This window comes from Bactrocera dorsalis, chromosome 1, assembly GCF_023373825.1.
Source record: "Bactrocera dorsalis isolate Fly_Bdor chromosome 1, ASM2337382v1, whole genome shotgun sequence".
Taxonomy (NCBI): domain Eukaryota; kingdom Metazoa; phylum Arthropoda; class Insecta; order Diptera; family Tephritidae; genus Bactrocera; species Bactrocera dorsalis.
The window spans coordinates 99,952,891-99,980,043 of NC_064303.1; the positions used below are offsets into that span (position 1 = coordinate 99,952,891).

The 27,153-nt window shown below is 41.2% G+C and overlaps 2 protein-coding genes across 3 annotated transcripts in view; both read left to right on the forward strand.

The window, feature by feature from the left end:
• LOC105227822 (cadherin-related tumor suppressor) overlaps positions 1-12,742 on the forward strand; it is a 357,862-nt gene extending 345,120 nt beyond the window's left edge. For both annotated transcript variants that reach the window (XM_029550888.2, XM_019990868.3), the window contains exons 8-9: positions 3,435-8,835; positions 8,905-12,742. In XM_029550888.2, the coding sequence (XP_029406748.2) occupies positions 3,435-8,835; positions 8,905-11,668 (8,165 nt within the window). In that variant the 3' untranslated portion in view covers positions 11,669-12,742. The remainder of the gene's footprint in view (positions 1-3,434; positions 8,836-8,904) is intronic.
• Positions 12,743-17,916: 5,174 nt separating this feature from the next.
• The window catches only part of LOC105227823 (uncharacterized), a 41,515-nt gene continuing 32,278 nt past the window's right edge, over positions 17,917-27,153 (forward strand). The window contains exon 1 of the mRNA XM_049447966.1: positions 17,917-20,738. Coding sequence (XP_049303923.1) covers positions 18,414-20,738 — 2,325 coding nt within the window. The 5' untranslated portion in view covers positions 17,917-18,413. The remainder of the gene's footprint in view (positions 20,739-27,153) is intronic.

Below are 27,153 nucleotides of genomic sequence, written 5' to 3' on the forward strand. Positions count from 1 at the left end.
TGCCTTGGTTTAGGTGGAAAATTCGACTCGCTCCGATGGGTAACCATCTGATCACATCCCACCCGACCAAGCTTGCGCCATGAATTTAGCTAAATTGTGTTTCCAAAAACTGAACTTTCGTTATTCGCCACTATTTGCTCTACTCGGCGCAAAGCATTCGCGGTGATCGTGCGTGATCGACTATCAGCGCTGAGTTCTCGCCAGTTGCTCAGTGACCATAAGCGCTCGCTGTATTTTCTGTCTAAAACAGTGTTTTTTATATAAATTTCATTATTGCATCACACTCGCGTATACAAGTGCCTGCTCTTTGGTGGATTCCTCTTTAAGAACCAGCTTCATGAATTTGTGAATTTGTTAGACATTTATGCTTTACTTCAACTCCGTTTTCAATTTTTAAATACCCCCTGTGGATAAATCTGAATAAGAGCCCTTAATCTATGCTTTCTTTAGTTTCAAAACAGCATTCTTCTTCTACAAGTATACTAGCGTAGACACCGAATTACAAAAACACGTCAGTAGGTTCTTTTCTTCGCTAATTGAGGGCAGTTGGAGATATCAAGTTCAGCCAGGTCCTTCACCTTCCTCTGCTTTCACCGACAGGTACTGAATCGAACACTTTCAGTGCGGTAGTATGCTCATCCATCCAGACAACAGGATCTAGTCAGCGTGGCCGCGGTCTCATGAATCGCTCAACCACATAAATCTCGTCGTATATCTCGTACAGCCTATCGACTGGGTTATTCGCCGTTGAAAATGCGCAAGAGATCACAAACCTTCTGCAAAAACTTTCTCTCGAACACTACTAAAGCCGACTCATCAGTTCTCGTCAATGTTTATGCCCCTGCACCATATAGCAGGACGGGTAAGATGAGAGACATTTAGAGTTTAGCCAGACATCCGTAAGCTCTTTTCGTGACTGAGCTAATTGAGGGTCCGTAGCCAGGTTGAAACTCGGCACGAGTCGCATAACATCTTGATCAAGGTGTTTTTGTATACCCAACTATAGTAAGACTTCTTATTTGAATGCTGTGATATAGAGAAGGAGCAAACACCTTACTAAAAAGCAGACCTTGGTATATGCCTTCTTTTTGCAGCAAAATGAACTGTTACCGGTCCGTCCTTGCCATCATCGCGATACTGTGATATCTCTTAAAGCCAATTCGTCAGATCTCGTCAATGTCCATGCCTTTGCACCATATAGCAGCACGGGAAGGTTGAGAGACTTGTAGAGTTTTGATATCCGAAGCTGTTGTTTCTTTTTCTTTGGATGTGGTTTTTATGAGGCGGGCTCCAAACATAAGCTAGTGTAGTATGAAGCTTTTTACATTTTATATAGCGAGCCAGTTGATTCAAGACCGGCGCTCGCAGCGGCATCTCTGGTAAACATACATGGCAATTAGAGTTCAGCGATGCCTTAAACCGAACATGTCGGAGTGGCGCCGCTGGAGCTCAGTCTCTTTGGGAAGTTGGCTACCGTACAAAGGTTGCTCATGTTTCCGGGGTGGGCGGCGAGTTACGCAAGAGTAGGTACTGAGTATTGCTCTGCGACTGTAACTACATATCCAGAAGCATAACTACGCCCTATTATACTTAAGCTTAAACAATAATTGCCTCTGAATGTAAAAAATCAAATTATATCTGATACCTGAGCTGGAGTGAGAGATGTGTGGTTGGGCGGGGGGAGACCCGCTGGAGAAGACGCACAGTGAGCTTTTTCATGGATGCTAGAAGGAAATGTTGGAGGGGAGTTTTCTGTAAAGAATTCTTAAAGCTAATCAAGGAGTCTCTGTCCTCACTAGAAATAACATCGAGCTACTTGATCATCAGACTCCTTTGGGTGCCTGGTCATAGCGGAATCGCTGGAAACTGCAAAGCCGCTGTGCTAGCCAGAGGTATCCTTGTCCCGCTCACATTCGGAGACATAGAACCGATAGGCACCTTGCGTTAAAGTACTGGATCAATGAACCTGGGGCAGCTCCTATGCGATGGCAAGATACTTTAACATAAAGTAGAACGTAGGAGATCTATTCAACTACTTGCCTTTAGCAAAGTTCATCATACCGCAATCTTAGGGGGGTCTTAATGGACATTTTGTCGGACGATAGTTGTCAAAAATGTATAGAAAGGGCTGAAGTAGAAACATCCACAGCACTTTTTCCTCTATTGTCCAGCTTTGCAAGACTGAGGTTGACACATCTCGGCAATCTTACCTTTGACGCCCGGTTCGCCGATACTGACATTAGCGGTCGCAGAAAATTTGTGATGGGCTCAAAGCTATTTGTCGATTTGTAGAGGTCTTATGATCCAGCTGAATTATATATCTTGATCTTTTAACCTAACCTAATTGAAAAATATGATTTTGAAGACTCAAACCATTTTTTATGACCTGGAGTATCAGAAAATTAGTTACAATGGGCTATATTTTGGCTCTCTACCTCCACTCCATATTGCAGAATTGCATTTCTGCAACAAATTTCTATTACTAAGCACATTCCTCTTGTTAGCCATAAACAGCCAGCGAAAAATATTGCTACAATAGAAAAAATATGCATAATTGTCATGACCGTTATGTGCGCTGAGAGCTAGCAATTGGGATTTACCGTTCATTGCCGGCAAATAGCAAATTGCAAATTGCATGTACAACACGGCAACCCTTTTTTGGCACCAGCGTGCTACCGGTAACATGGATGGTTTAATTAGAGCTCGGCGCGATTTCTACGCCAGCGTTAAAAACACCCGCGCCAATGTGCTACAAATCACAGCAGCATCTAACAAAAGGGACCACCATCGACTGCAAGCAACAACAAGCATGTAACAGCAACAACTGCAACGGATAAAGGCTGATTACTGGGCTACAAGAATTTGAATGTTTTACAGACATTGCGAGTGAGCTGATGTGTGTGAGTGTGTTTTATGTGCGTGTATGTGTTTTTCTGTGCGTGTGTGTGTATTTTTTGTATGCGTGTGTATTTGTGCACCGCTTATTTTGCATATTGTCCAATCGTTGCGGTTGGTTGCTCATCCTTTTATGGCAATATTTCAATTTGCTCGTTAAATTAGAACGCGTAAAATGTATTGTTTCGCCGGCCACAAGGCAAGCGCGCGGCTGCGGCCCAGTTTTTATCTTGATATCGCAACTGACTGCAATGAGCATCTCGTTGCAGCCGTGATACTTTCGTTAGCAGTTACAAGGCATGTCTCCGCTTGGTCTATTTAAATTCGCATTTCTTCACTTATGACTCGAACAGAGTGCGTTGCTACAAGAAACCACAGAATTTGTTGTAATTCCACTAGCAATAAGTCATGCAAATCATATCCGTCGCATTTGCTGCTAAGCTATCTAAGATTTGCCCAAAAAATATTATTTTTTTATGCATTGCAGCCATACGCAATTGCTAACAATACTGATTATTTGTTTGCTTGCTACTTTACAGGTTCGCCACCGCTGACCGGCACCGGTATAGTACGCGTCATTGTGCAAGACATGAATGATCACAGCCCGGAGTTTGCGCGTCCCTACTATTTGGCCAGCGTGCAGGAGAACTTGCCCGCCGGCACGAAGGTGCTGCAACCCGTGGCTACGGATAAGGATAGCGGCGCTAATGCGAAACTGCGCTTCACGCTGCTGGGCGAGCACATCGACAGATTCCATATCAATGCGGAAACGGGCGAGATCACTACGGCCACCATGTTGGATCGCGAGGAGACTGCTGTCTATTATCTGACGCTGATGGCGCAAGACAGCTCGGCTACAGAGCCACGTGCCAGCGCCGTCAATCTGACCATCACGGTGCTGGATGTCAACGACAATACGCCCAACTTTAATGCGGCCAGTTTCAATGTAAATGTCCCCGACCGCATAAAGGCTGGTGAATTTGTGTTTGGCGCAAGAGCCACGGATTTGGATGATGGCGTCAATGCGCTTATAACCTACAATATAAGTGGCAAGGATATCGATAAGTTCAGCATTGATACGCAGAGTGGCGTGATTAAGGCGAAGATGCCGTTGGGTGCGCGTGAAAATACGAGCTTCGACACGATCTACAGCATAGTTTTACATGCCATGGATCAGGGCACTGAGTCGAGATCGTCTAGTGCCGATCTCACTGTATTGATACGGCCGGGCATGCTCTTTCCCGTATTCGCATCGATCTCCACTAAACAATTTATGTTGTCGGAGGATGTGCGTGAAGGCAAGGTTATAACCACGATCAACGCCGAGTCGCCGAAGAAGACTGCTGCGGGCAATATTAAGTATGCCATTGCTGGCGGTAATATCGGTAAAGCGGTACATATTGATGCGAATACGGGCGTGGTGACAATCGGTAAAGACGGCTTGGATTATGAAATTGCGCACACTTACGAGATATGGGTGGAAGCTTCGGACTCGGATCAACCGCGATTGCGCAGTGTTATGTTGTTGACTATCAATGTCACCGATGCCAATGATAATGCGCCTGTTATGGATAAGATGACCTACTACGCGGAGATACTAGAAGAAGAACCGCCGCCGCAATTTATTGTGAAGGTACACGGCACCGATCGCGACTCAGGTGATAATGGTGAACTGTCCTATCGGCTTGCCGATGACTTTGAGGGCACATTCGAGATTGACTCCGATTCGGGTGAAATTTACACCACAATGCGCTTGGATCGCGAAGAGATTAGCGCGTATGAGCTATTGGTGGAAGCGGTGGACCAAGGTATGCCACAACTTACCGGCACGGCGACAGTACAAATTACGCTCTTGGACAAAAATGATAATCCACCAAAATTTACACGTCTCTTTTCCGTTAATGTAACGGAAAATGCAAATATTGGCAGTTTCGTAATACAAGTGACCTCATCGGACTTGGATATTGGCGTTAATGCGAATGCTACTTACAGCTTTACTGAGAATCCGGGTGAGAAATTTAAGATCGACGCAATCAGCGGTAATGTTACGGTCGCCGGCTATTTGGATCGTGAACAGCAAGACGAGTATCTGCTGAAAATCGTCGCTTCGGATGGCGCTTGGCGCTCAGAAACTCCTATCACGATCACGGTACAGGATCAGAATGATAATGCACCGGAGTTCGAGCATAGCTATTATAGTTTCAACTTCCCCGAACTACAGCGCGCTGTTACGTTTGTCGGACAAGTTATTGCCACCGATCGTGATAAGCAAGGACCGAATTCACTCATCTCATACTCACTACAACAGCCATCCGACCTGTTCACCATAGATCCAGCCACCGGTGAGATCTTAAGTAAGCGTACCATGAAGTACAAGCATTCGCAACTTGAAACCTCACCGGAGAATATGTACTCGATGATCGTGTTGGCCACAGATAATGGCAAGCCACCGCTAAACTCGGAATGTTTAGTTAACATCAATATTGTGGACGCCAATAATAATCCGCCAAAGTTTGAGAAGTCCACTTACTTGGCACCGGTGCCCGAGCAAGCAATGAGTGGTCTGCGTCTAATCAAGGTACATGCAGTGGACGCGCTCGACTATGGCGTGAATGCCGAAATCGATTACACGCTGGTGAAGAGCAATGCGTCCGACTACTTCGCGGTTAGCAAGCACGACGGTTGGATTTCTGTAACGAAGCCACTTAATGTTAAGGCGAATACTGTGTTCTTGATCACAGTACGCGCCACTGATCGTGGCGTGCCACCATTAGCGGACGAAACGCGTGTCACAATAATTGTGACTGGTGAAAACAAACATGCACCGAAGATCAACGCGCTGAGTCATCAAGTTATAGTGCCCGAAAATGAACCAATTGGCTCCACCATACTCACTGTAACCGCCTCAGATAAGGATGACGGACCGAATGGCATGTTGACATATTACTTTTCAGGCGGCAATGAACGCAAAGAGTTTAATATGAACAAGGACACAGGCGCCGTGACAATACTAAAACCGTTAGATTATGATTTCATACAAGAGTATTATTTGAATATCACTGTGGAGGACTTGGGTTTCAAGCCCAAGAAGGCGGTTGCTATGCTGACAGTTATAGTAACGGATATCAATGATAATCCACCATTATTCAATCAGTCGGAATATCACGCTTTTATACCGGAAAATCGCGCACCAAATACGTTTGTGTTTAAGGCGCACGCCACCGATAAGGACTCACCCAAGAATGCCATCATACGTTACACGATCACCAGCGGTACGGGTAAAAATCTCTTCAAGATCAATTCGAGCACTGGCGAGATTGTCTCCACGGTATCATTTGATTATGAAGAGCGACGCGATTACAATCTGCAGATAATGGCTGCTAATCCCGATTCGCCGATGCACAGCACAGCTATGGTGATCGTACATATTACCGGCATTAACGAGTATTATCCACAGTTTGTGCAGCCGGTCTTCCACTTTGATGTGTCCGAGTCGGCCGAGGTTGGCACCTCCGTTGGCTCCATACAGGCGACAGACAAAGATGCTGGCGAAGATGGTAAAATCTATTACCTTTTGGTTGGTTCAAGCAATGATAAGGGCTTCTCTATCAATGCCATGACCGGCATTATGTATGTATCACGACATCTAGATCGCGAGACACAAAACCGTGTTGTACTTACCGTTATGGCAAAGAACTATGGCGGTATACGTGGTAATGACACTGATGAGGCGCAAGTCATCATCTCGATACAGGATGGCAATGATCCACCGGAATTCTTGAAATCACTATATACAACACGTATATCAGAGGCTGCACCGGTGGGCACGAAGGTCACTAGCGTCAAAGCCGTCGACAAGGATGTACGCCTGCAAAATAATCAATTCAGCTACTCCATAATCAATGGAAATTTAAACCAAACATTCAAAGTTGATCCACAAAGTGGTGATATTGAGACGGCGCGTGCTTTAGACCGTGAAACTGTGCCGATCTTCAATTTGGTTGTGGGCGCAATCGATACCGGTGTGCCACCACAAACTGGCACAACAACAGTTAAAATCGAACTAGAGGATGTAAATGATAACGGTCCAACCTTTGCACCCAACGGTCTCATTGGTTACATATCCGAAAATGAACCCGCGGGCACCTCAATTATGACATTATCCGCAAGTGATCCGGATCTACCACCGAACGGTGGACCTTTCACTTACTATCTCGTTGGTGGTAAACATAAATCATTCCTTGCCATCGACAAACACTCGGGTCTGGTAAGGTCCACTAAGAGTTATGACCGCGAGACGACACCAACGCTAGAGGCTGCCATAGAGGTTGAAGATAATGGTGAACCAAAGCAGCGCGCACAACATGTGCTCACAATTAAAGTGCTCGACCAGAATGACAGCCCGTCCACGCCACGTATGGTACACGTGCTACTCAACACATACAACAATGCGATCGCAATCGGTAAAATAGCGGATGTGCACCCTAATGATCCGGATATAACAGGCGATTATAGATGCAAGATTTTGGCGAATGCACAATCGAGCCCGTTGGGCATACTTACCATACCAAGTGCCTGTGACTTGTACACTACACAGAAGACCGCCGTCAACGGCTATTCATACACCATCTCTGGTAACGATGGAAAACACAACGACGTAGTGTCGACGGTCACTGTAGGCTTCCAAAACTTTGACAGTGCGGCAGTCGAGCAATCCGTTACTATATTGGTACGTGAAATGATGGCTGAGTTCTTCCTAGCCACACACTATCGCAACTTTGTGGAACTAATCAAATCAGCTATGGATGCTGGTGATGAGCTCATTTTGTATAGCATACGCAATACAGGCGCAGAGGACGGCGACTTAGAGCTCATACTAGCCGTACGTAGCTCTAACCTAGCTTATCGTACACCGCGCTATATACTGGAGCGCGTGAATAAGAAGCGTGATTCGATTGAACGTCTGTTGCAAGCAACCGGTGGCGTAATTATTGGCTACAATCCATGCACTTCGGCTGCCAGCAATGCTTGCGAAAACGGTGGCATGTGCTCGGCAGAGATTCAAGTGCACGATACGCACTCACTGAACATAATAGATAGTCCGTCGTTGATTTTCAGTGGCCCACGCGTTTCGCACGATTACAGCTGCAAATGTCCCGACGGCTACACCGGCCAGCAGTGCGACAAGCAACAGGATCCATGCTCGCCAAATCCCTGCGAAGCGAATGCGCAATGTCGTCGCATTGCCTATGACTTTCAGTGTATTTGTCCGCCAAATCGTGACGGTAAAAACTGCCAGCTACACCGTGGTGACGTATGTACGAGCAATCCGTGCCGTAACGGCGGTTCCTGCATGCACAGTCCAGACGGCGCATCCTTCTTCTGCCTCTGTCGGCCGGGTTATCGCGGAAATCAATGCGAACATGTATCCGACTCGTGTCGTCCAAATCCCTGCTTGCATGGCGGCCAATGTGTCAGCTTAAAACCGGGTTATAAGTGCAGTTGCGTGGACGGACGTTATGGACGGCATTGCGAGCGCGCCACTTTTGGTTTTCAGGAGCTGTCATACATGTCGTTTCCGGCGTTGGATGCCGCTACTAATGACATTTCAATCATATTCGCTACAACTAAACCGGACGGTTTATTGCTCTATAACTATGGCATGCAAACGGGTGGACGTTCGGACTTCGTGGCGATAGAGATTGTGAAAGGAAAAGCGTTCTTCTCGTTTGGTGGCACGCGTACGGCAATAACAACGGTGGTTGTGGGTGTCAATAGCATGGAAAGTTTGGCTGATGGCAAGTGGCATAAGGTTACAGCGACACGCAACGGACGTGTCATGTCATTAAGTGTTGCCAAGTGCTCGGAAAATGGTGATGTATGCGAGGAATGCCGACCCGGCGATGCCAGCTGCTATGCGCAGGACGTGGGACCTATTGGGTAAGTTTAATTTGATATTTTCAAATTATTAAGTAACTTTATTAATTATATTTTATAACTTTCTTGCAGTACCTTGAACTTCAACAAGCAACCATTACTTATTGGTGGTCTTGCAACGGCGGATCCAGTCTTGGATCGTCCGGGGCAGATACATTCGGACGATTTGGTTGGTTGCGTGCACAGCGTATCCGTAAACGGACGACCATTGAACATGAGTAATCCGCTAAAACAGCGTGACGTGCTGCCCACCTGCAATCGCAACAACAATGGCGGTCCATGTCAGCAAAGTGCGCCCAACGATCCGGCGTTATCACTCTGTGGTGATTTTGGTACCTGCATGGACCGTTGGCATACGGCGATGTGCCAATGTGGCACCAGTTTACTTTCGCCAGATTGCTTCAACTCTTTGGAACCAATTACGGTTACGAATGGCGCTTTCGTCGAGTTCAAAATATCGGAAAAGCATCGTCGCATGCAGTTGTTGGACAACTTGTATGCCACCAGCAATATATGGTCATATGATGTCGCACGTCGCAGAAGATTTACCGTTAATAGTGACAATATAACTGCTTTGGCGCAAGTTATGGATCTACCAAAAACCGTTAGCATTATCTTTCGCACCTACAAAGAAGACGGTTTGCTGCTCTTTGCCGCAACCAACAAACAGTACACCGCAGTTGAACTGAAAGCCGGCAAGTTAGTCTACTATTCCAAGCAGAATAGCGTGGTGAATATGACTATACAGAAACCGGACAAACTGAATGACGGCAAATGGCATAATCTTACCTTGTACACATCGAACCGTGTGCTACGTTTGCTTATTGATAGCAACAAAGTTGGTGAAGAACTCGACTCGGCTGGCGTGCATGACTTCCTCGATCCATATTTAACGGTACTCTCTATAGCTGGCGTGCGACGCGAACATTATCCACAGGATAACGTACCGAACAGCTACGAGGGTTGCATTGCCAACTTTACCATCAATAATGAAGTCCAACCGTTTAACGGCTCGGGAAGCGTTTTCAGTGATGTTTTGATACGCGGCAAAGTGTCGTTCGGCTGTAGTGGTGATTTGGGCATCGGTGCGGCACAAGCCTCCGATCCCGTCAGCATAGGCATCACACTGGTCATTGTCTTCTTTGTGATACTCGTTGTAGCCATTTTGGGTTCCTATGTAATTTACCGCTTCCGTGGCAAGCAGGAGAAGATTGGCAGTCTAAGTTGTGGCGTACCCGGTTTTAAATTGAAACATAGCGGCGGAGCTGCAACATCCCAGAATCAAGCCGACCATGTATTGTCACGCGGCAGGGGTGTGCATGCCGGCGATGGTCCAGTCAGCTATCATGTAGACAGTGGTGACTTAATACGCGGCGTTGGCGGCCATCATATGGTCGGACCCGAATTGATTTCGAAGAAGTTCAAAGAACGTGAAATTAACTCTAATGAACATCAACAACAGCGACCACAACGCCCGGATATAATCGAAAGAGAGGTGGTTAGCAAGAGTCCGCCACTACGAGATGAACATCACCCGCCGATACCGCCGCCCAGTCAAGCGCATCATCCACACGATCATACCAGCTCGGTTGATCTGGGTTCAGAGTATCCCGAGCATTATGACTTGGAAAACGCCAGTTCAATAGCGCCATCTGACATTGACATCGTCTATCATTATAAGGGTTATCGTGAGGCTGGTGGCGTACGCAAATACAAAGCTACACCGGCGCCAGTCGCCTCATACACACATCACAAACACCAAGCGACGGCCGCACAACAACAGCACCGGCACTCACCACGTCACGGCATCGGTGTTGGTGGACCATTCGTACCGCGTGTGCCGCCACAAACTAGTCAACCACCACCACCCTCAAGTACACCACGTCCACATCAAAGTACGCCATTGGCGCGACTCTCACCCAGCTCCGAATTGAGTTCACAGCAGCCGCGTATATTGACACTGCATGACATCTCCGGTAAGCCGCTGCAAAGCGCACTGCTCGCCACCACCTCCAGTTCGGGCGGTGTCGGCAAGGATGCGCTACACAGCAATAGCGAACGTAGTCTAAACAGTCCAGTTATGTCACAACTATCCGGACAGAGTTCCAGCGCAAGCCGCCAAAAGCCCGGTGTTTCTACACAGTCGCCTGCACAGGCACCCATCGGCCTTACCGCTGAAGAGATCGAACGTTTAAATGTCAGACCGCGTACTTCGAGTTTAGTTTCAACACTGGACGCTGTTTCGTCCAGCAGCGAAGCACCACGTGTGCCAGGCGGTGCTCATCACATAGCGCTCGGCGGCGGTCTACACAATGCTGATGTTGATGCGCATAGCTCTTCGTCAACGGATGAGAGCGGCAACGACAGTTTCACATGTTCGGAAATCGAATATGATAACAACAGTCTGAATGGTGATGCAAAATATCCAACAAACAAAACGGTGCCCGACGATCGCCCCGATCGCAGCGCGGTCGGTCGTGCAATGAGCGGTGATGGTGTGGGCCCGAGCATGGGTAAAGTACCGCCGATGCCGCCACATTCATACGATGGCTTCGATTCGTCCTTTCGTGGCTCACTCAGCACTCTAGTCGCCAGCGATGATGACATCTCAACACGCATGGGCGGTATTTATCGACAACTCAACGGACCGGGTTCACCATCACAACCGAGTCTTGGTTGGAATTATCTGCTCAATTGGGGACCGAATTTCGAAAGCTTGATGGGTGTTATTAAGGACATCACAGAGCTGCCAGATGCGGTGGGCGAGCAACAACAGTTACAGTCGACGCTATGCATGCCGGGCAATACGCAAAAGAACTCCGAGGAATATGTATAGGTAGCCGAGCATAGTCCAGCAAGTAGTTAGTTTAGGGCGTTGAGTTTCCTGTCAGCACAAAGCGTAGTGAGGGAAAAGCTAAATACGTGATTTAGTGTATTTATGTAGTTGTAGGTTTTTAAGTTTCTTTAGTTTATTTGTAGTACTTCTGCCAACTGCCATTCACTAGCATTTTCAGAAGAACGCTGACACTTATATTTAGGTCTATGCCATGTCTGTATAAGCGAACCGTATAAATTTTAAGATTTCCAAAAAAAAATAAAATTAAATTACAATTATTTAAACAAGTTTAGCGTCTTCCAATAGGTCAATAGCACATAATATAAGAAGTGGAGTCTCTACTTGGCATTAAACCGAGTCTTTAAGCAACCGTAATGTACAGCAATTATTTATAAATTATTTTTTAAATATTCATTCTTTACTCCTACTGCCAAATATTCGTGCGAATCATCATCTGTACACATCACATTTATTGCCTCAGTTAGTTATCGGTTAGTTTTAGCAACTCATTCGGATCACACACACACACATACTGTTAGTTTGTACGTAATTTCCTTAGCATTATTTATTTGAGCGCATATATATGTAATTAAATTTTGCACTAAGACCAATTGTGTTTATCGCCTTGTATCAAGGCTTGTGTCCTAACCTATTAGCTAGCACATACAGGTAGTTTATCGGTTAGTTTATCGGTTAATCTCTAAGGTTTATGAGCAATTAAGCACTAATTTAATTAATTTAGACTTAGCAACCAATTAACAGTAGCTTTTAACACTAAAAATAAATAATTTTACTACGCGGCATAAATGTAAAGTGTTTTGTGTGCTATATTAAAAATAATTCCAACGTTCATATGTATTATATGCATTTATTAATAGTTTTGTTTTTAATGTATTTAAAAAAAATTAGAAATTGTATACAAATGAAATCTTGCCATAAGATTTGCGTGCGTAGTTATAAATTATAGAAATAAAAATTATAATTTATAATAAATAAAAAAATTAATAAATTACAAATTATAAATAAACAAAGCGACAGTAACAAGTTAAAGTAAAAATTATTAATTCGAAATTTTTAAAAATAATTTAAAAACTAAATATATAAAAAAAAGAATTTAAAACATAAATTTATTTCATTTTAAAAATTATTATTTTTTTTTAATTAAAGATTAAAATTATTATTTTTTTAATTAAAAATTAATTTTTTTTTATGAAAAATTAAAACTATTTTAATCAAAATTTAATTTAAAAAAAAAAATTAATTAAAATTAGGTAATTAAAATTATTTTAATTAATAATAATTTTTTTAATTATAATTATTTTAATTACTTGATTTTAATTATTATTTTTAAATTAATTTTTTTTAAATTAAATTTTGTAATAATTAATTTTTTTTATTAAAATTATTTTAATTACTTAATTAAAAAAATTAATTATTAATTAAAATAATTTTACCTTTTTTTTTTAATTAAATTTTGTTTTAATTAAAAATTAAAATAATTTTAATTAATTAATTTGAATTATTTTTTAATTAAAATTTTTTTAATTAACTAATTTTTTAATTAAAATCAAAATCATTTTAATTTCTATTAAAAAACGCCTTATTTTTTAAAGTGTAAAAGCAATCTTCCAAAAAGCTTTAAACCGCATCTATAAAGATAAATTTTACTATTTGTTATTGTAGACTAAATTTCAATAATTTTTATAATACATACAACAATGCGCTGAATTTATATAAATTTATTTTAGTTTTAAAAAATTATTTTAGTAGGTAAAACAAGTTATTTTTTCAGTTATCTTAACACGTTTAGGCAACTTCTTTAAATGCAATCTGATTTTTAATGAAATATTATTTCGATTATAAATCTACATAATTCTCTACTAGTTTATAAGTGCATTAAATAAATGTAAAGAACAAATTTTAGCGAACAAATAAAATCTAATTATTAAATTTTTAAATAAAAAAATATTGTTTTATTTTAAGCTGGTGGTATAAATACAAAAATTTGCCATATAAAAACATAACGTTGATCGTTGTTGTTGCGGGTGCCTAATCCCTGTTAGGTTGTTAAGGATTGGATAAAATGTCCCGAATTAAAAGACAGCGGCTACGCTGGCTAGGTTATGTGGTCCTAATGGATGAAGACACTCCCAGCTTTGAGATATTCGACGCAGCCTCCGAGATATCGTTAAGAAACCCTCGATGGTTGAAATTATTTTACTATACAAAGCTTTGCATTCGCATAAAAGATGCTCTATAGTCTCTTCTTCTTCTACATCTTGGTAGCTTCTACAAAAGCCATTATGCCTGTGGTGTTTATAGTCTCTGGCAAGTCTAATAATTAGATTCGGTCATACTTCCAAGAGTTCTTATTCATTTTGAATCGTTTATCGTGAAGTAGGATGTTAGATCCTCTAAGAGATCAAGGCATTCATTCAATCTTTTTGCCGAAACCCTGAGAGACTTTGCTGATTTCCGTTTGACTATCTGTACTTATAAAAACATTCCTTGAGGTGAGTAGAACCTTTGTCAAAACGAAAGTATTCTCTTTAACTGTTTGACCTCCGATTGGAAGACACTGTAGTCGTCTAAGAGACGGAAGGCGATTGTGATATCTAAAATTGTTGAAAAGACAGCACCTCCCATTTGATTATCTATTTTAGACACATCAGTACAGATGGTTATCTCTTGTCTCTTACCCTCTTCACCGCTTTCGTACTTTTCAGTGGAAGGAAAATAAGCCTGAAGATCGCATTTAATTTCAATTCTATAGGATTTTGAAAATCAGTAGGATTGGGTAGAAACGGGAATTTACTAAGAATGCCCTTTATTATAAGCAACTAATTGAGATGATTCCCTCAGTCTAAGGATGGCCTTCGCTGCCAGTTGCTTACAGAGCAAGTCTGTAGCATTTAGTAATGACAGCAGAGATCTAGAGTTTTGTGTTTCCTAGCGAAGAGCACTATCTCTGTTTTGCAAGCATTTAAGTTTAGTTGAGTTCTCGTCATGAATAAATTTTATACAGAATATTCGGCGTTTCCTCCTAGAACAAAGTACCCCTGATGAGGTTATAAATATGCCACTCAAAATGCATTTAATTTATTTTTAACACCGCGAACCAAGTGTGGTAGTTTTTTTGAATGTGTGTATATGTTTTCCACATAATATTAAATTTCACAAAACTCCCTCATCTAATCAATCGCTCAGCAAAGTCAAGCAATTAGCCGAATGAAATATTTTCCAACTACCACGAACTTTTATACGATTGGTAGAGTGTTCACATTACATATTGCCTACATTTTGGAGTGAAGCTAGAAATAATAACAAAACAACATATTTTTCGACTGTCTAACTATCTTGGTATTTCAGACTCATATAAATATAGAGAAAGTCTATCGACTAGCTACAAAACCTCACGTGCTCTGCGCTTAATTTTTCAGGCTTTGATTTTTAATTGTAAATGAATCGAGATATAATCAGTCGATCTCCCACTTCGCCATAAAAATATTATCTAATAAATTATATCACAACCGAAAATATGTCACTTGAAGCAGATGACCATTTTGTACGACCAAAATATAGTCCAAACACCTTTTCAACTTTCCCTGCACTTGTGGCATATCCATGTCTGTAAATATGTAAGCGCTATTTTCTGTGTCGTGACAATTTGCTGGGCTTTTAGTATACGTTTGCAACAATTATAATTCAACTTGTAACAATTCTACCGCTAAATTACCCTAAAATATTTAGTTGACATACTTTAACACAGCGATAAGCGTGGTCGGCAAAGCGAACGAGAATAATTAAGCTAAATTCGACTGGTGTCACGATAATGTTGGTCAATACAAAAAAATTGGAACTACACAATTTGGAGTAAGGAGTATGGAGTGAGAGGCATATTAATTTCAAACAATAGTTTTGATACACGGCACTTTCCTGTCTACGCCAGTTCGTTGATGTTGAGTTTGGGGGTTATGCCATATACTCGTATGTAAGTGAAACATTTTTGCACTCGAAAAATATAAGAATGAATACTTGTACATTTAATATATTTTTTATAATTTTTTTATTTTTTCAAAACGGAAAATTGGAACTTTTAATTTAATTCCTTATTTTATTAGTTTCTTCACCTAAACTTTATGTTATATTTTAACTTTTTTGTTTTCGGCATTTCAGTTTGTAAACAAAGAGTGCTTTTTAGACTCTTAGAGGCAACTGAGGCAGCGGAAACTAGGAAAGAAAGAATGTAAACAAAACAGGTTAAACTGCGCATGTGCCCAAATACCTGGTAACTATGGATTGACGAGGGATAGTTTGTGGTTAGTTTGCTTTAAATACTATTTACAAACTTATGTGGTGATTTTCTTTGAACTGAGACTTTTTGGAGACATTTACTAAGAATAAAAAAAAATTTATAAAAATACTAACAATTTATTTTTATATTCGTTACTGCTATTCTATAGTTGGGATCGGACTTTGTAGCCAATTTTCTGTTGAAAATGTTTATATTAACATAATAAACAATATTATAAATATTTGTATTTGATTTGAACTTGAAGGGTATTTTGATTTCGGCTGCATTGCCTTACTGATCATGCCATATGTCAGCTGAGGCATGGTAGGTTCCAAAATTGTGTTGCGAGCAGTATTTGGAAAACAAATTTGACAATAACTGGCTTTTTTTAGGGTCAAAGAAAATCCGGTGTTAAGCAAAAAAACCGAAATATATGCTTTAGGCAAAATTGGTGCGATACACCGCTGAGATAGAAACAAAATTCGTCACCAAAGTCACAAAATGTTAATATCCTGTTAACTCGAAGCAATAAATAAATCCTATTTCATAAATAATCGATATTTTTTCGTAGACTTCCTTTACTATGAAGTTAATTCTTGTGAATCTTACGAAGTCTTTGAAGGGTTACATGGGTTTCACGATTTCAAAAAAATCGATTGTTTTTTGCCATATTTAATTCTTTTATATTTCTAGAATTTGGTTCTAAATTTTCAAGCTGATCCGAGTAATAGTTTTTGAGATACAGTCTTCAAAGTTTCCACGCTCGAGGTCAGCTAAATAGTCTCTTAAAGCTTTAAGGGGTTGCATGGGTTTACGAGTCTCAAAAAATCAAATTTATTTATTATCTTATTAAATTCTACAACATTTCTAGAATATTGTGCTACATATTCAAGTTGATACGAGTAATAGTTTCGGAGCTACAGCCTTGAGAACTTGTGCGTTCGAGGCTAACTAGGTGCCTTGTGCGCCGTTTTTAAACGCCATTTCTCGAAACTGTGTTTTTGAAGTCGGTTGGCTAGATTTCTCGAGAACTACTAAACCCATCTTCATGAACATTTACACAGGTCTTTGAGATACAATTCCTAAAGTCTTGGACGAAGGATTTTTTTTCGAATACAACTATTTGTCGCAAACGTTTCACTGAAATTTGTATTTTTTTTGTAAAAATGACTACCAAAAATTGAGTTTTTTTCCTTGGTCCATGCACTAAATTAAGATTTTAACTAAAACACGTATTTTTCTCACTTTAGATGATTCTATAAGGAGTTATCCTGCCAACTCGGGCGCTTTTTCCGAGGGGTCACCGGAAATGACAACACAATGGGCGAGTTTAAATTTTTTTTTTCCAAAAATTTTAGAATTTCTTTGTTAATGGTGTATATTTGTAAGAATAAAAAATTCGAATAAAATATTTCATATTTTATATGAGAAAAAATTATTTAAAAAGGCCGTTTTTGATCGAGGTAACCTATGTAGGGGTTACTTTAAACTCGTTTTTCTCGAAACTATGTTTTCAAAATCGGTGGTCAAGATTTCACGCGAAGGTCTCAACCGGTTTCAATAAAAATATCTTTTTGCTTTTTACTTCAGATGATCCCATAAGAAGTTCTTCTGTCGAAACAGAGGCAGTTATTTTCCGAGGGACTGCCGGAGATTTCGTCGTAATGACCGAGTATTGAATATTTTCATTTGAAAGCTTCAAGCTTATTTAAAACATGTATCTTAATAAGAGAAAAAAGTTTGAATGAAAAAACAACAATTATAGAAAAAATACCACTTTTTGCTCGAGCTAACCCACGTAACTCCTTAATAAACCATAGTATGCATACCAAATCTTCTACCTTTACAATTTCGTACTTTTTCACCACCAAGCTGGCAGCACTGTCAGCTGATGTCCGGCATATTAAACAACAATTCAATACTTAACGGTCACTCAGGACTCACCATTCATCAGAAGCAACACTAACCACCGTTATGAGAGTACAAAAGTCAATTGCGTAGCGCCCGAAAGCGCAGTCACGAGTTGTGAGCGAACGAGCACGGATAAAATATTCGAAAATTGTAAGGCGCAGTGAACAAAAGAAGCCACAACAAATGCAATTAAGTGAATAGTGAGAAATATGAAAAAGAACTAAAGTAAAAATGGTGTGAGTGAATGAGTGGGCGTTAGTGGTCAGTGCATTTATTGAGTACGAAAGGGCGAGCAGCCGGATGCAAAAGAGCGTGACGAGGCATAATTAAAGCGGCACTGACCAAAGCCGATTAAATAGCGGCCCTTGATAGAGTCGCAAAAAAGAATAAAGTGTTGAAGAAGTGAGCTTTTAAAGAAGTGAAATAAAAAAATTAAACAAACTTGTTAGCCGGTGATACTGACAATCCAAACTCATTTAAGACACGGTTTCTGAAAATACTTTACCTTTAAATTTATTCAAAACTAACTGTGAAAATAGTATGTTCTTTCGACGCATGTTCGCGCGTAAGGACAACAGTGGCAGCGGCAGCAACACCGCATACGATTACGATGATGAGGACGAAGTCAACGCAAACGGCAACTGCCATGAACGCGAGAACGTTGGTGCCTTAGGCGGCACAACAGCACGCGGTAAACAGCACAACAACAACAGCAGCAATGGCAATGGCACACTCAATAATGGTAGTGGCACGACCAGCAGTAGCGACTACGAGTTGCAACCACGGCGAAATGGACTGCGCAAGTATGGTGCAGCGACCGCATCCGCAGGTGCAACTGGCACAACCAAGCACGGCGGATCCGCTAGCACGCTGCATCGTGCCGCCACCACTGGACCAGCCATAGTACAACTGACGCCCTTGTGGGAACACATATTGCGTACGCGTACACTGCCCGACAATGTTTATCCCATACAAATTTTTGGCGAATTTCTCGAACGTCTACGCGATCCCGAGTGGCAGGTGCGCCAGCATGCCTTGCGCGTCTTCGTCGATGTGTTGGTGGTAATGCGCGCGGATGCGGACACGTATATGGATCCGTTGATACCGCGTTTGGTGGAGAATTTGGGACATCAGGCGCCTACCGTGAGGAAAGGCGCACTTGACTGTCTGCGCGTGTATCTCGCCGAAACGGCAATGCCCGAAACGATATTGCTGCAGATACTCGATATCGGGCTGAACCAGAAGATCACAAATGAACCGTTTGGTGGACGCTTAACATGCGGTGTTATGCTATCCTTACCGGCGCTGGTTCAATCGACGCTGCACACCGGCAAGCGGCACTACATACTACGGACGGCCGTAGAGATGTTGGTGCAGAAGATGGGTCAGGTGACGCATCAGGAGATTACATTGAAAGTGCTATCGAAATTACGGGAATTAGTTGGTGAGCCGGAGTTTCGGGAGTATATGACAAAGAGTGCATATAGAGAGTTCAATTTGTTGTGTAATGTCTATGGCGTGGAAGCAAAAATGTCGAATGGTGCGCATAGGCATGGTAACCAAGTTTATGCCAACAGCACAGGCGGTACATGGCATCTGCTTTCCAAGCAGTCCGCAAACAGCAGCTGGCGCTCATCGGACGAAGAGCAAATGCTCGAGGAAGCAGCTAAGGGAAAAGTTATTATGGAGACTGAGATAAAAATCAATGATGACACATTGACGATGCGCATACTGGAGGCGAAGGACGACGACTTCGATACAGAAGTCGATACGGACTCGAGTCCACGCAAATCGCTAGACACCTATCCGAATAGTTTGGAAGATGAAGTTGTGTGTGGCCGTTTGCCGAGTGCAACGCACGACTCAACGCATGAGATCAGCGCAGTCGTACGTTTGCTCAGCGACTCCGAGTTGGAAGGAAGATTTGAAGGTTTAGCGCAAGCGGCGCACCAACGCGACAATCCCGAGTACTACACAGTGGTAACGCCGTCGACACCGTCACGCACGCCGAAGCGCGTCACATTCGGTGGCGAAGTGGTTAAGATGCGCACACCAGACAGCGATGCCAACAACTCCAACAACACAAACAACAATGACAACGCTGCTGCGCAGCAAACACACACACTTTTCGTCACAAAGCCCGGTACACAGAATGCCATTGACGCCGGTGGAGGTGGTGGTGGCAGTAGTGACAGTAGTGAAACTGTGCAACGCACCATTAAAACAACAACGACCACAACTGAAATAACAATCATTAGCACACCATCTACCTCCGCCGCGAGCAGTCCAGTGCCCGAGGAGGGCTACAAGACCATGGCGCTCAGCGTAGAAATCACCAACGATAATACCAAACCGCTGCCGCCAGCCGCGTCCTCACCAATAACGCGTCCGCGAACAGCGGCGTCTCCACGGCGTTCCCAAACGCCAAACAACACAACAGATGGCGCTGCCACGTCCATGGCCAGCAATGTAAGCACTTCAACTTCAACAACCACAACAAACTCACAGTCGCCACCAAAGCGGCAAGACTCGTTCGGCAGCGCCACCTTATCGCCGCACTCGCCATTCAAGCGCCTCAGCATTAGTCCCGTGGACAGCATTATTAGTCCCAAGGCGCCACACAAACCCATCGAGGTGATGCACAACTTGCAACGTGATCCGTCGCCAGTGCGTGCACGCAGCGCACGACGCGCGGAGTCAATAAAAACCACGCCGCAGACAGCTGAGGGTGCTGAGCTGGCCGCCAATTCGCTGGCTAAGTCAACAGCAGCGCCACGTGCACAGACACCTTCGCCGCTGCCGCCAAAGACGTGGGAGGAGTTGGACATTGTCGATTATGACACATTATTGGACTTGCGTTCGGGGGTAAGTGAAAGTGACGCCGCTTATGACACATATGATTACTGCCTCTTAATAATGCATAATGTAGGCAATAAAAAGTGCACATAACGGTATATTTTTTTTTGTCTACAGCTGAAGGTTACACGTTTGCAGTGCAATCGATATTTCACACTTGACGTCAAGTTGTTCTTGTTGTTGTGCAGCAAAATAACTAAAATAAAAAGCGCTTGAATTGCATGTGAAATATGAACCCAAATCCACTGCGCTGTAGTTCATAGATTTGTCTGCGGCACAAAGTTATGGCAAAGTTTTTGCATCGGCCGCCACTTTCACTATAAAGTTGCGAAACACTCATACACTTATAATATCGTAGGCATATGCCGGAACTCTGCAGTATTGCAACTGCACGCACTCGCTCTCAGCTCTCTCAGAGGGCCAGTAGGAAATTTTTAGAGTAATATTTCAATTTTGATAGTTTTTCAGCAGAAAAATAAAGGATGATCCATTTTGAGGTTACCTACTTTTTTAAAGAAAGAGTACAGAAACTTCAAATTTAATGGGGAACTGTTCATTATCCTTCGAAAAAACATTCTTTGGCATTTGTGGTTTGAAGATTATCTTTTCTAAATGCTGGCCGCGGCTACATCTCAGTTCACCCATCCGCTGAATCCAATTTCCGATGACTGGTTCAAGCATTTCTACTGGTAACTGGTGAATGACTCATCCATCATCATTTCTGAGATGTCTTGCTCCAAGGCCTGAATCGAAGCGACTTTAGACTTCACATATTCCCACAGGAAAAAGTTTAACGGTGTTATATCACGCGATCTTGGAGGGCAATCGACCGGCCCAAAATGTGAAATTAATGAAAGTCTTCTCTCTATAAATCCAGTGATTGATGCGATCTCTGGAAAGGGACCCCGTTTTGTTGAAACCAAATGTCTTGTTGAAACCAAATGTGAGATCATGACCTTCAATTTCAGTCGTCAAATAGTATTCGGTTATTATGGCGTGATAACGGTCCCCATTGACTGTTACGTTCTCTCCAGCATCATTTTTAAAGAAATATAGACCGCTGATTCCACCAGCCCACAAACCATTGTTTTGAAATGGCAGTTCTTGAATCTATTCATGTTCCTCTTCGTCCCAAATGCGGCAATTTTGCTTGTCTACATATCCATTGAGTCAGAAATCGGCCGCATAGCTGAACAAAAAACGTTGGATATTCTTAGAACTTTTCAAGAGCCCATTAGTGACTGATTTAATATCTCACTGACTGTTAACTCAGACTGGTCCTAACTAGATAGTCAACTGCAAAACTCTGTATATAAGAAGTCAATTGAAAAGTCCTCACCCTGACACAGAAATGACGCTACTAGAATGATACAATATTGCTTTTTGAAAGGAAAGAATACAGTTGAAACAAAAATTTGGCCTAACGACGAGTTTTCTGACACTAATCCGGAAAAATTAGCCATCGAAGATTGGTTTGTTAAGTTTAGACGTGGGGAGCACCGAAGGCGGTGAACGTAGTGGACGCCCAAGAGAGGTCGTTACCGGCGAAAATGTCAAAAAAGTCCTCAAAATAATTTAGGTGGCCATAAAGTAAAGTTGTTCGAGATAACTGACACTCTAATGATATCAGCTGGCCATGTATATCATAGCAATCACAATATACAATATTTAGGAATAATAAAGTTCCATGCAAAGTGGTGCCGCGTGAGCTCACTTTTGACAAAAAACTACGACGAGTTGATGATTCGGAGCTATGTTTGGCAGTGTTCAAGCGTAATAAACCCAAATTTTTGCATCTATATGGGACAATAGATTAAACATGGCTCCATCATTTCACTCCCAAGTCTAATTGAAAGTCATTCGAGTGGACTACACACGATGAACCCGCTCCAAGGCCTAGAAAAACGCAACACTCGGCTGGGGAGGTTATGGTCTCTGTGTTTTGGGATGCGCTTGGAATAATTTTTATTGACTACCTTGAAAAAATACCATTACATAACATAATTGGATCATTTGAAGGACGAAATTGCCGAAAAAGGGCAGCATTTGAAGAAAAAGAAAGTGTTGTTTGAGCAAGGCAAAGGACTCTATCCCATGTCAATGAAAACGATGACCAAAATCCATAAATTGGGCTTCGAATCGCTTCCGCAACACCCGTTTTCTCCAAATCTGGCTGCCGGTGATAATTTCCTGTTCTAAAATATCAAAAGAATGCCCGGTGGGAAGACATTTTGATTAAATTAATAAATGATCGCCAAATTGAGGTCTATTTTGAATCAAAAGACAAGTCGTATAACAGAAATGATATTGAAAAGTTGGAGGGTCAGTAAGTAGACAAGAAGCTTTTCAATTGACCTATTATTTATACTATGGAGAAGCTTGCCATATAACTTATTAATCATTCCGAGTCGAATCAAAAGTGGTAAGACCTTATATAAGCATATAGCTGCCATGCAAACAGTACCATCAGAACCAAGAATCTTCACGAAATTTGACATAAGTTATTATTCAAGACAAGGGTGCAATCTCCGAAGAAAGTGATCAGATCCACCTGTTTATTTGTGATTTGGTGCAACAGAAGTTAAATTTTTTTCCCGTTTAAACAAAATCCTACAAAATTGCTAATTTTTAATCAACCTTCAGCTACATTTCACGCTATAAACCACGAAGAAACTTATACTTTAAGATTAACCGCATTTGCGCTTCGATTTCCTAGTGGTACACTTTGAGCGCCGAAAAATATGCAACATGTACAAGTTGCAGCGGGAAAATTGTGCAATTTACAGAACAGTAATTTTACAAATGCATGACCAGTAATAATAATTCCGCAGTGAGGTGCACAAACACAGCCACGCACAAACACAACCAACCATATATAGCATCTACACACACATATGTCTACGAGTATTTGCGTAAGCACACATACACAAGTGACTAAAAATCACATAAATCCTCAAGTGTATATGAGTTGGAGCGTTTTAAATACAGACCAGAGCCGAGTAAGCAATATAAATTAACAACTAAGCGCATACATCATAGCAAACAAACTACAGCTAGAAATGGGAAAATGAAAATACGCTCTACATGTATATATTGTATTTATGGATATGTGTATTTATGTATGTGTGTATGCATATATGTATGCATATAAATTACACGTATAAAGTTGTTCTTTTATCCGTCGCAGAACTGGGTCACTAGGATATAAATACATGTATGCATATAATAACTATAAGGAAATATGTAGTTGTGTGTGTGTGCTTGAGTTAACTCTACGTATTTTTAGTTATCCTAACGGCAAGCATTAAATTAATATTAGATGCGAATAGCTGATAAGCGAAATAGTAAAACTAGTTCGATATTTCAATGAAGAAGAATAACTGCGGCAGTTTTTTGCTATAATTAAATGGAAATTTACGCTTAAAATATATTTCAAAGTTAACATTTTCCAGTCATAAGTTCGCTATTAGAATGTATAGATACAGGTTTTTCCAAAAAGAGCGATATGATATCTTTTCAAAAAACTGTTAAGGAAGTTCAAATAATTTTTATTTAATGTGAAGTATAATACAATCGAAGTTCTCCGGAATAGCCTTAGAAGCCAAGGTGCATGCTGCTTCGATCCCCTTTGTCGTCTCAAAAGGGCTTTTTAGGCAAGGAAACAAAAAATAGCTTGGGGGCTGTAGGACGGTAGCGGAAGCGTTGGAATGCCGGCCTTGGTTAGGTAGCTGTTCACAAGAAAGGCGGTGTAAACCAGCGCGTTGGTGTGGTGCAACTTCCAGCCGGCTGCGATGTCTTGTCGGACCCGATTGACCCGTCGTTTGAGGACTTCCATGTAAAACTTGGCGTTTGATTTTGCTCATCACTTTGGATTTGCTCATTCTTCCCTTTTTTGGGTGAGGAGACGCCGACCTGTGCCACTCGGAAGAGAAAAAGACCAATTACTTCAAATAACCCCACAAAAAGTAGTCTAATAGTGTTAAATCACAACTTCTTGGAGAATTCAATGTCACGATTTCTTGAAATAATCGAATTTCCAAACTTTTTTCGCAATAATTCGGTTGCTGTACGTGCTGTGGCCCACGTAGCCCGGTCTTCTTGGAGCCAGATGTTGTCAAGTTCAACTTCTTCCAATAGTGGCCATAAAAAGTTGGCTATTATCGATCTACAATATACCGCTCCCCATTGACAGTAACTGTGTCACCAGCTTCATTTCGAAAGAAGTGCAAAACGATGATGCCACCAGACCAAAAACCGCACCAAACTGTCAATTTAGGTGAATGTAATGGTTGTCCATAAATAATTTGTGGATTTTCTTCGCGTCAGAATCGGTGGTTCTGTTTAATTACCGCACCACTCAGATGAAAGTGAGACTCATCGGAGAAGATGATACCGCTGTAATCCTTATCGTTTTCTAGTTGTTCCAAAGCAAAATCAACAAATTGACGACGTTAAGCGTACCGAAATCTTTTAATGAAGATGGAGTCCAAACTACATATTTCAGATCAATAAGGATGCAGATGACATTTCCTATGCATTCCTGTTCTACAGGAGGTGAAGAAGGTCAGCATTCAGTTCTTGAGTGAAAACAATTTTATATGAAAGCAAGCACAAATCCTTTCTCAAAATCCGCCAGGTTGTGGTTTTAGACATCCATAATTCTTGAGATCGTCTTGAAACCAACAAATTGCTGTATTCAGCAACACTTGCCTCAACGGCAGCAATATATGCATAACTTCGATCGGTTTTTTGTCTTATTGGCCCTTGAATATTATATTAATAAAATGAGGGCTCGAAATTTTTAACATTTCGACGTGTAGTAAGCAAGCACAGGTGGACAATTATTAAGACCATAAAATAGCAGAAGCGCACGAAAAATTGCAATTGGAGAAAGATTATTTTGATAATAAAATTGAGCAATTTTTTCTTGCGTGTATCTTTGATGAATACAATGCAAAAAAATTAAAATCATAACCGAAAAATGACAATAAAGACACCTAGAAATCATATCATCCCTATGAAAAACCAGGTATAATATACGCACATAAATAGATTTCCCGCGGTTGGTATGAGTTAAAGGCGAGCGCATATGGCTAAAAACCTCTTGCCTAACATCTTTCCTTATTTGATGTCGATTTTTGTTCAACTCAAGATAGTTAGAGATTGTCATCAAGCAGTTTGTCAAATGACTAAGACGCTCGAATGAACCGAATGAATTGGTCAAAAAGTGCTGCCAGATTCAGATTAGGTCAGATTTCAGCTTGAGCTCACTCACATTCCACTACACTCCACCCCTGAAATACGTTCAAACAGTCACAGAACTTCAAATATTAAAACGAGAAAAAGTATACACTAGCAAAGCTCGGAGTATTGATTACAATTGTGCCGAAATCAACACGCTATTAAAAGTGAACACTTGTATTCATTGTTCAAATAGAAAAAAAAAATGTCAAATTAAAAAAAAAATATATTTAAATTTTTAACACTTACATTCATTGGCCACATAGAAGAAGAGTATGTGCAATTCTAAGCAAAGTTTATCGTTGTGACACCGCATGTATATAGCCGTACTGATCACTCAGTTTTTGAGACCTTAAATTTCGCACACGTCTTTCTGTTCCCAAGAAGTTACTTACTTGTCGGAATCAGCGATTTTGGACAACTATAGCTTATAGCTGCCATATAAACTGATCAATCAAAAATAAGCCCTTGTATAGATTTTTTTTTAGTTTCAAGAGATATCTTCATGCAATTTGGCACATATTATTATTTGAGGCAAAGCTATAATCTCCAAAAAAATTGTTCAAATCGGACCACTATAGAATATCTTTGCCATACAAACGTAACGTTTGAAAAAATCCTTGTATGAAAATACCTTTCATTTGAATAGATATCTTCTTGAAATTTGCCATGAATTATTTTCCAAGGTAGCGTTATAATCTCCAAAGAAATTGTTTATGTGAGTCTGCTGTATCATATAGCTGCCATACAAATTGAACGATCAAAATAAAGTCCTTGTATGGAAAACTTTTTTATTGGTCGAGATATTTTCACGAAATTGGCCACAGATAATTGCTCAAGAGAACTACACAATTTCCGAAGAAATTCTACTGATCGGACCTCTATAACATATAACTGCCATACATACTGAACGATCAAAATCAAGTCCTTGTACAGAAACCTTTACTATTCGTCAAGATATATTCACGAAAGTTGGCATATAACATTATTCTAGACAACGCAAATATCTCCGAAAAAATTATTCATATCAGACTACTATAGCATATAGCTGCCATACGAACTGATCGATAGAAAACAAGTTATTATATGGAAAACTTTTTTATTTGATGAGATATCTTCGAAAAATTGTGTATGTGTTATTGCCTAAAGGAATGGTATAATCCCCGAAGAAATTGTTCGGATC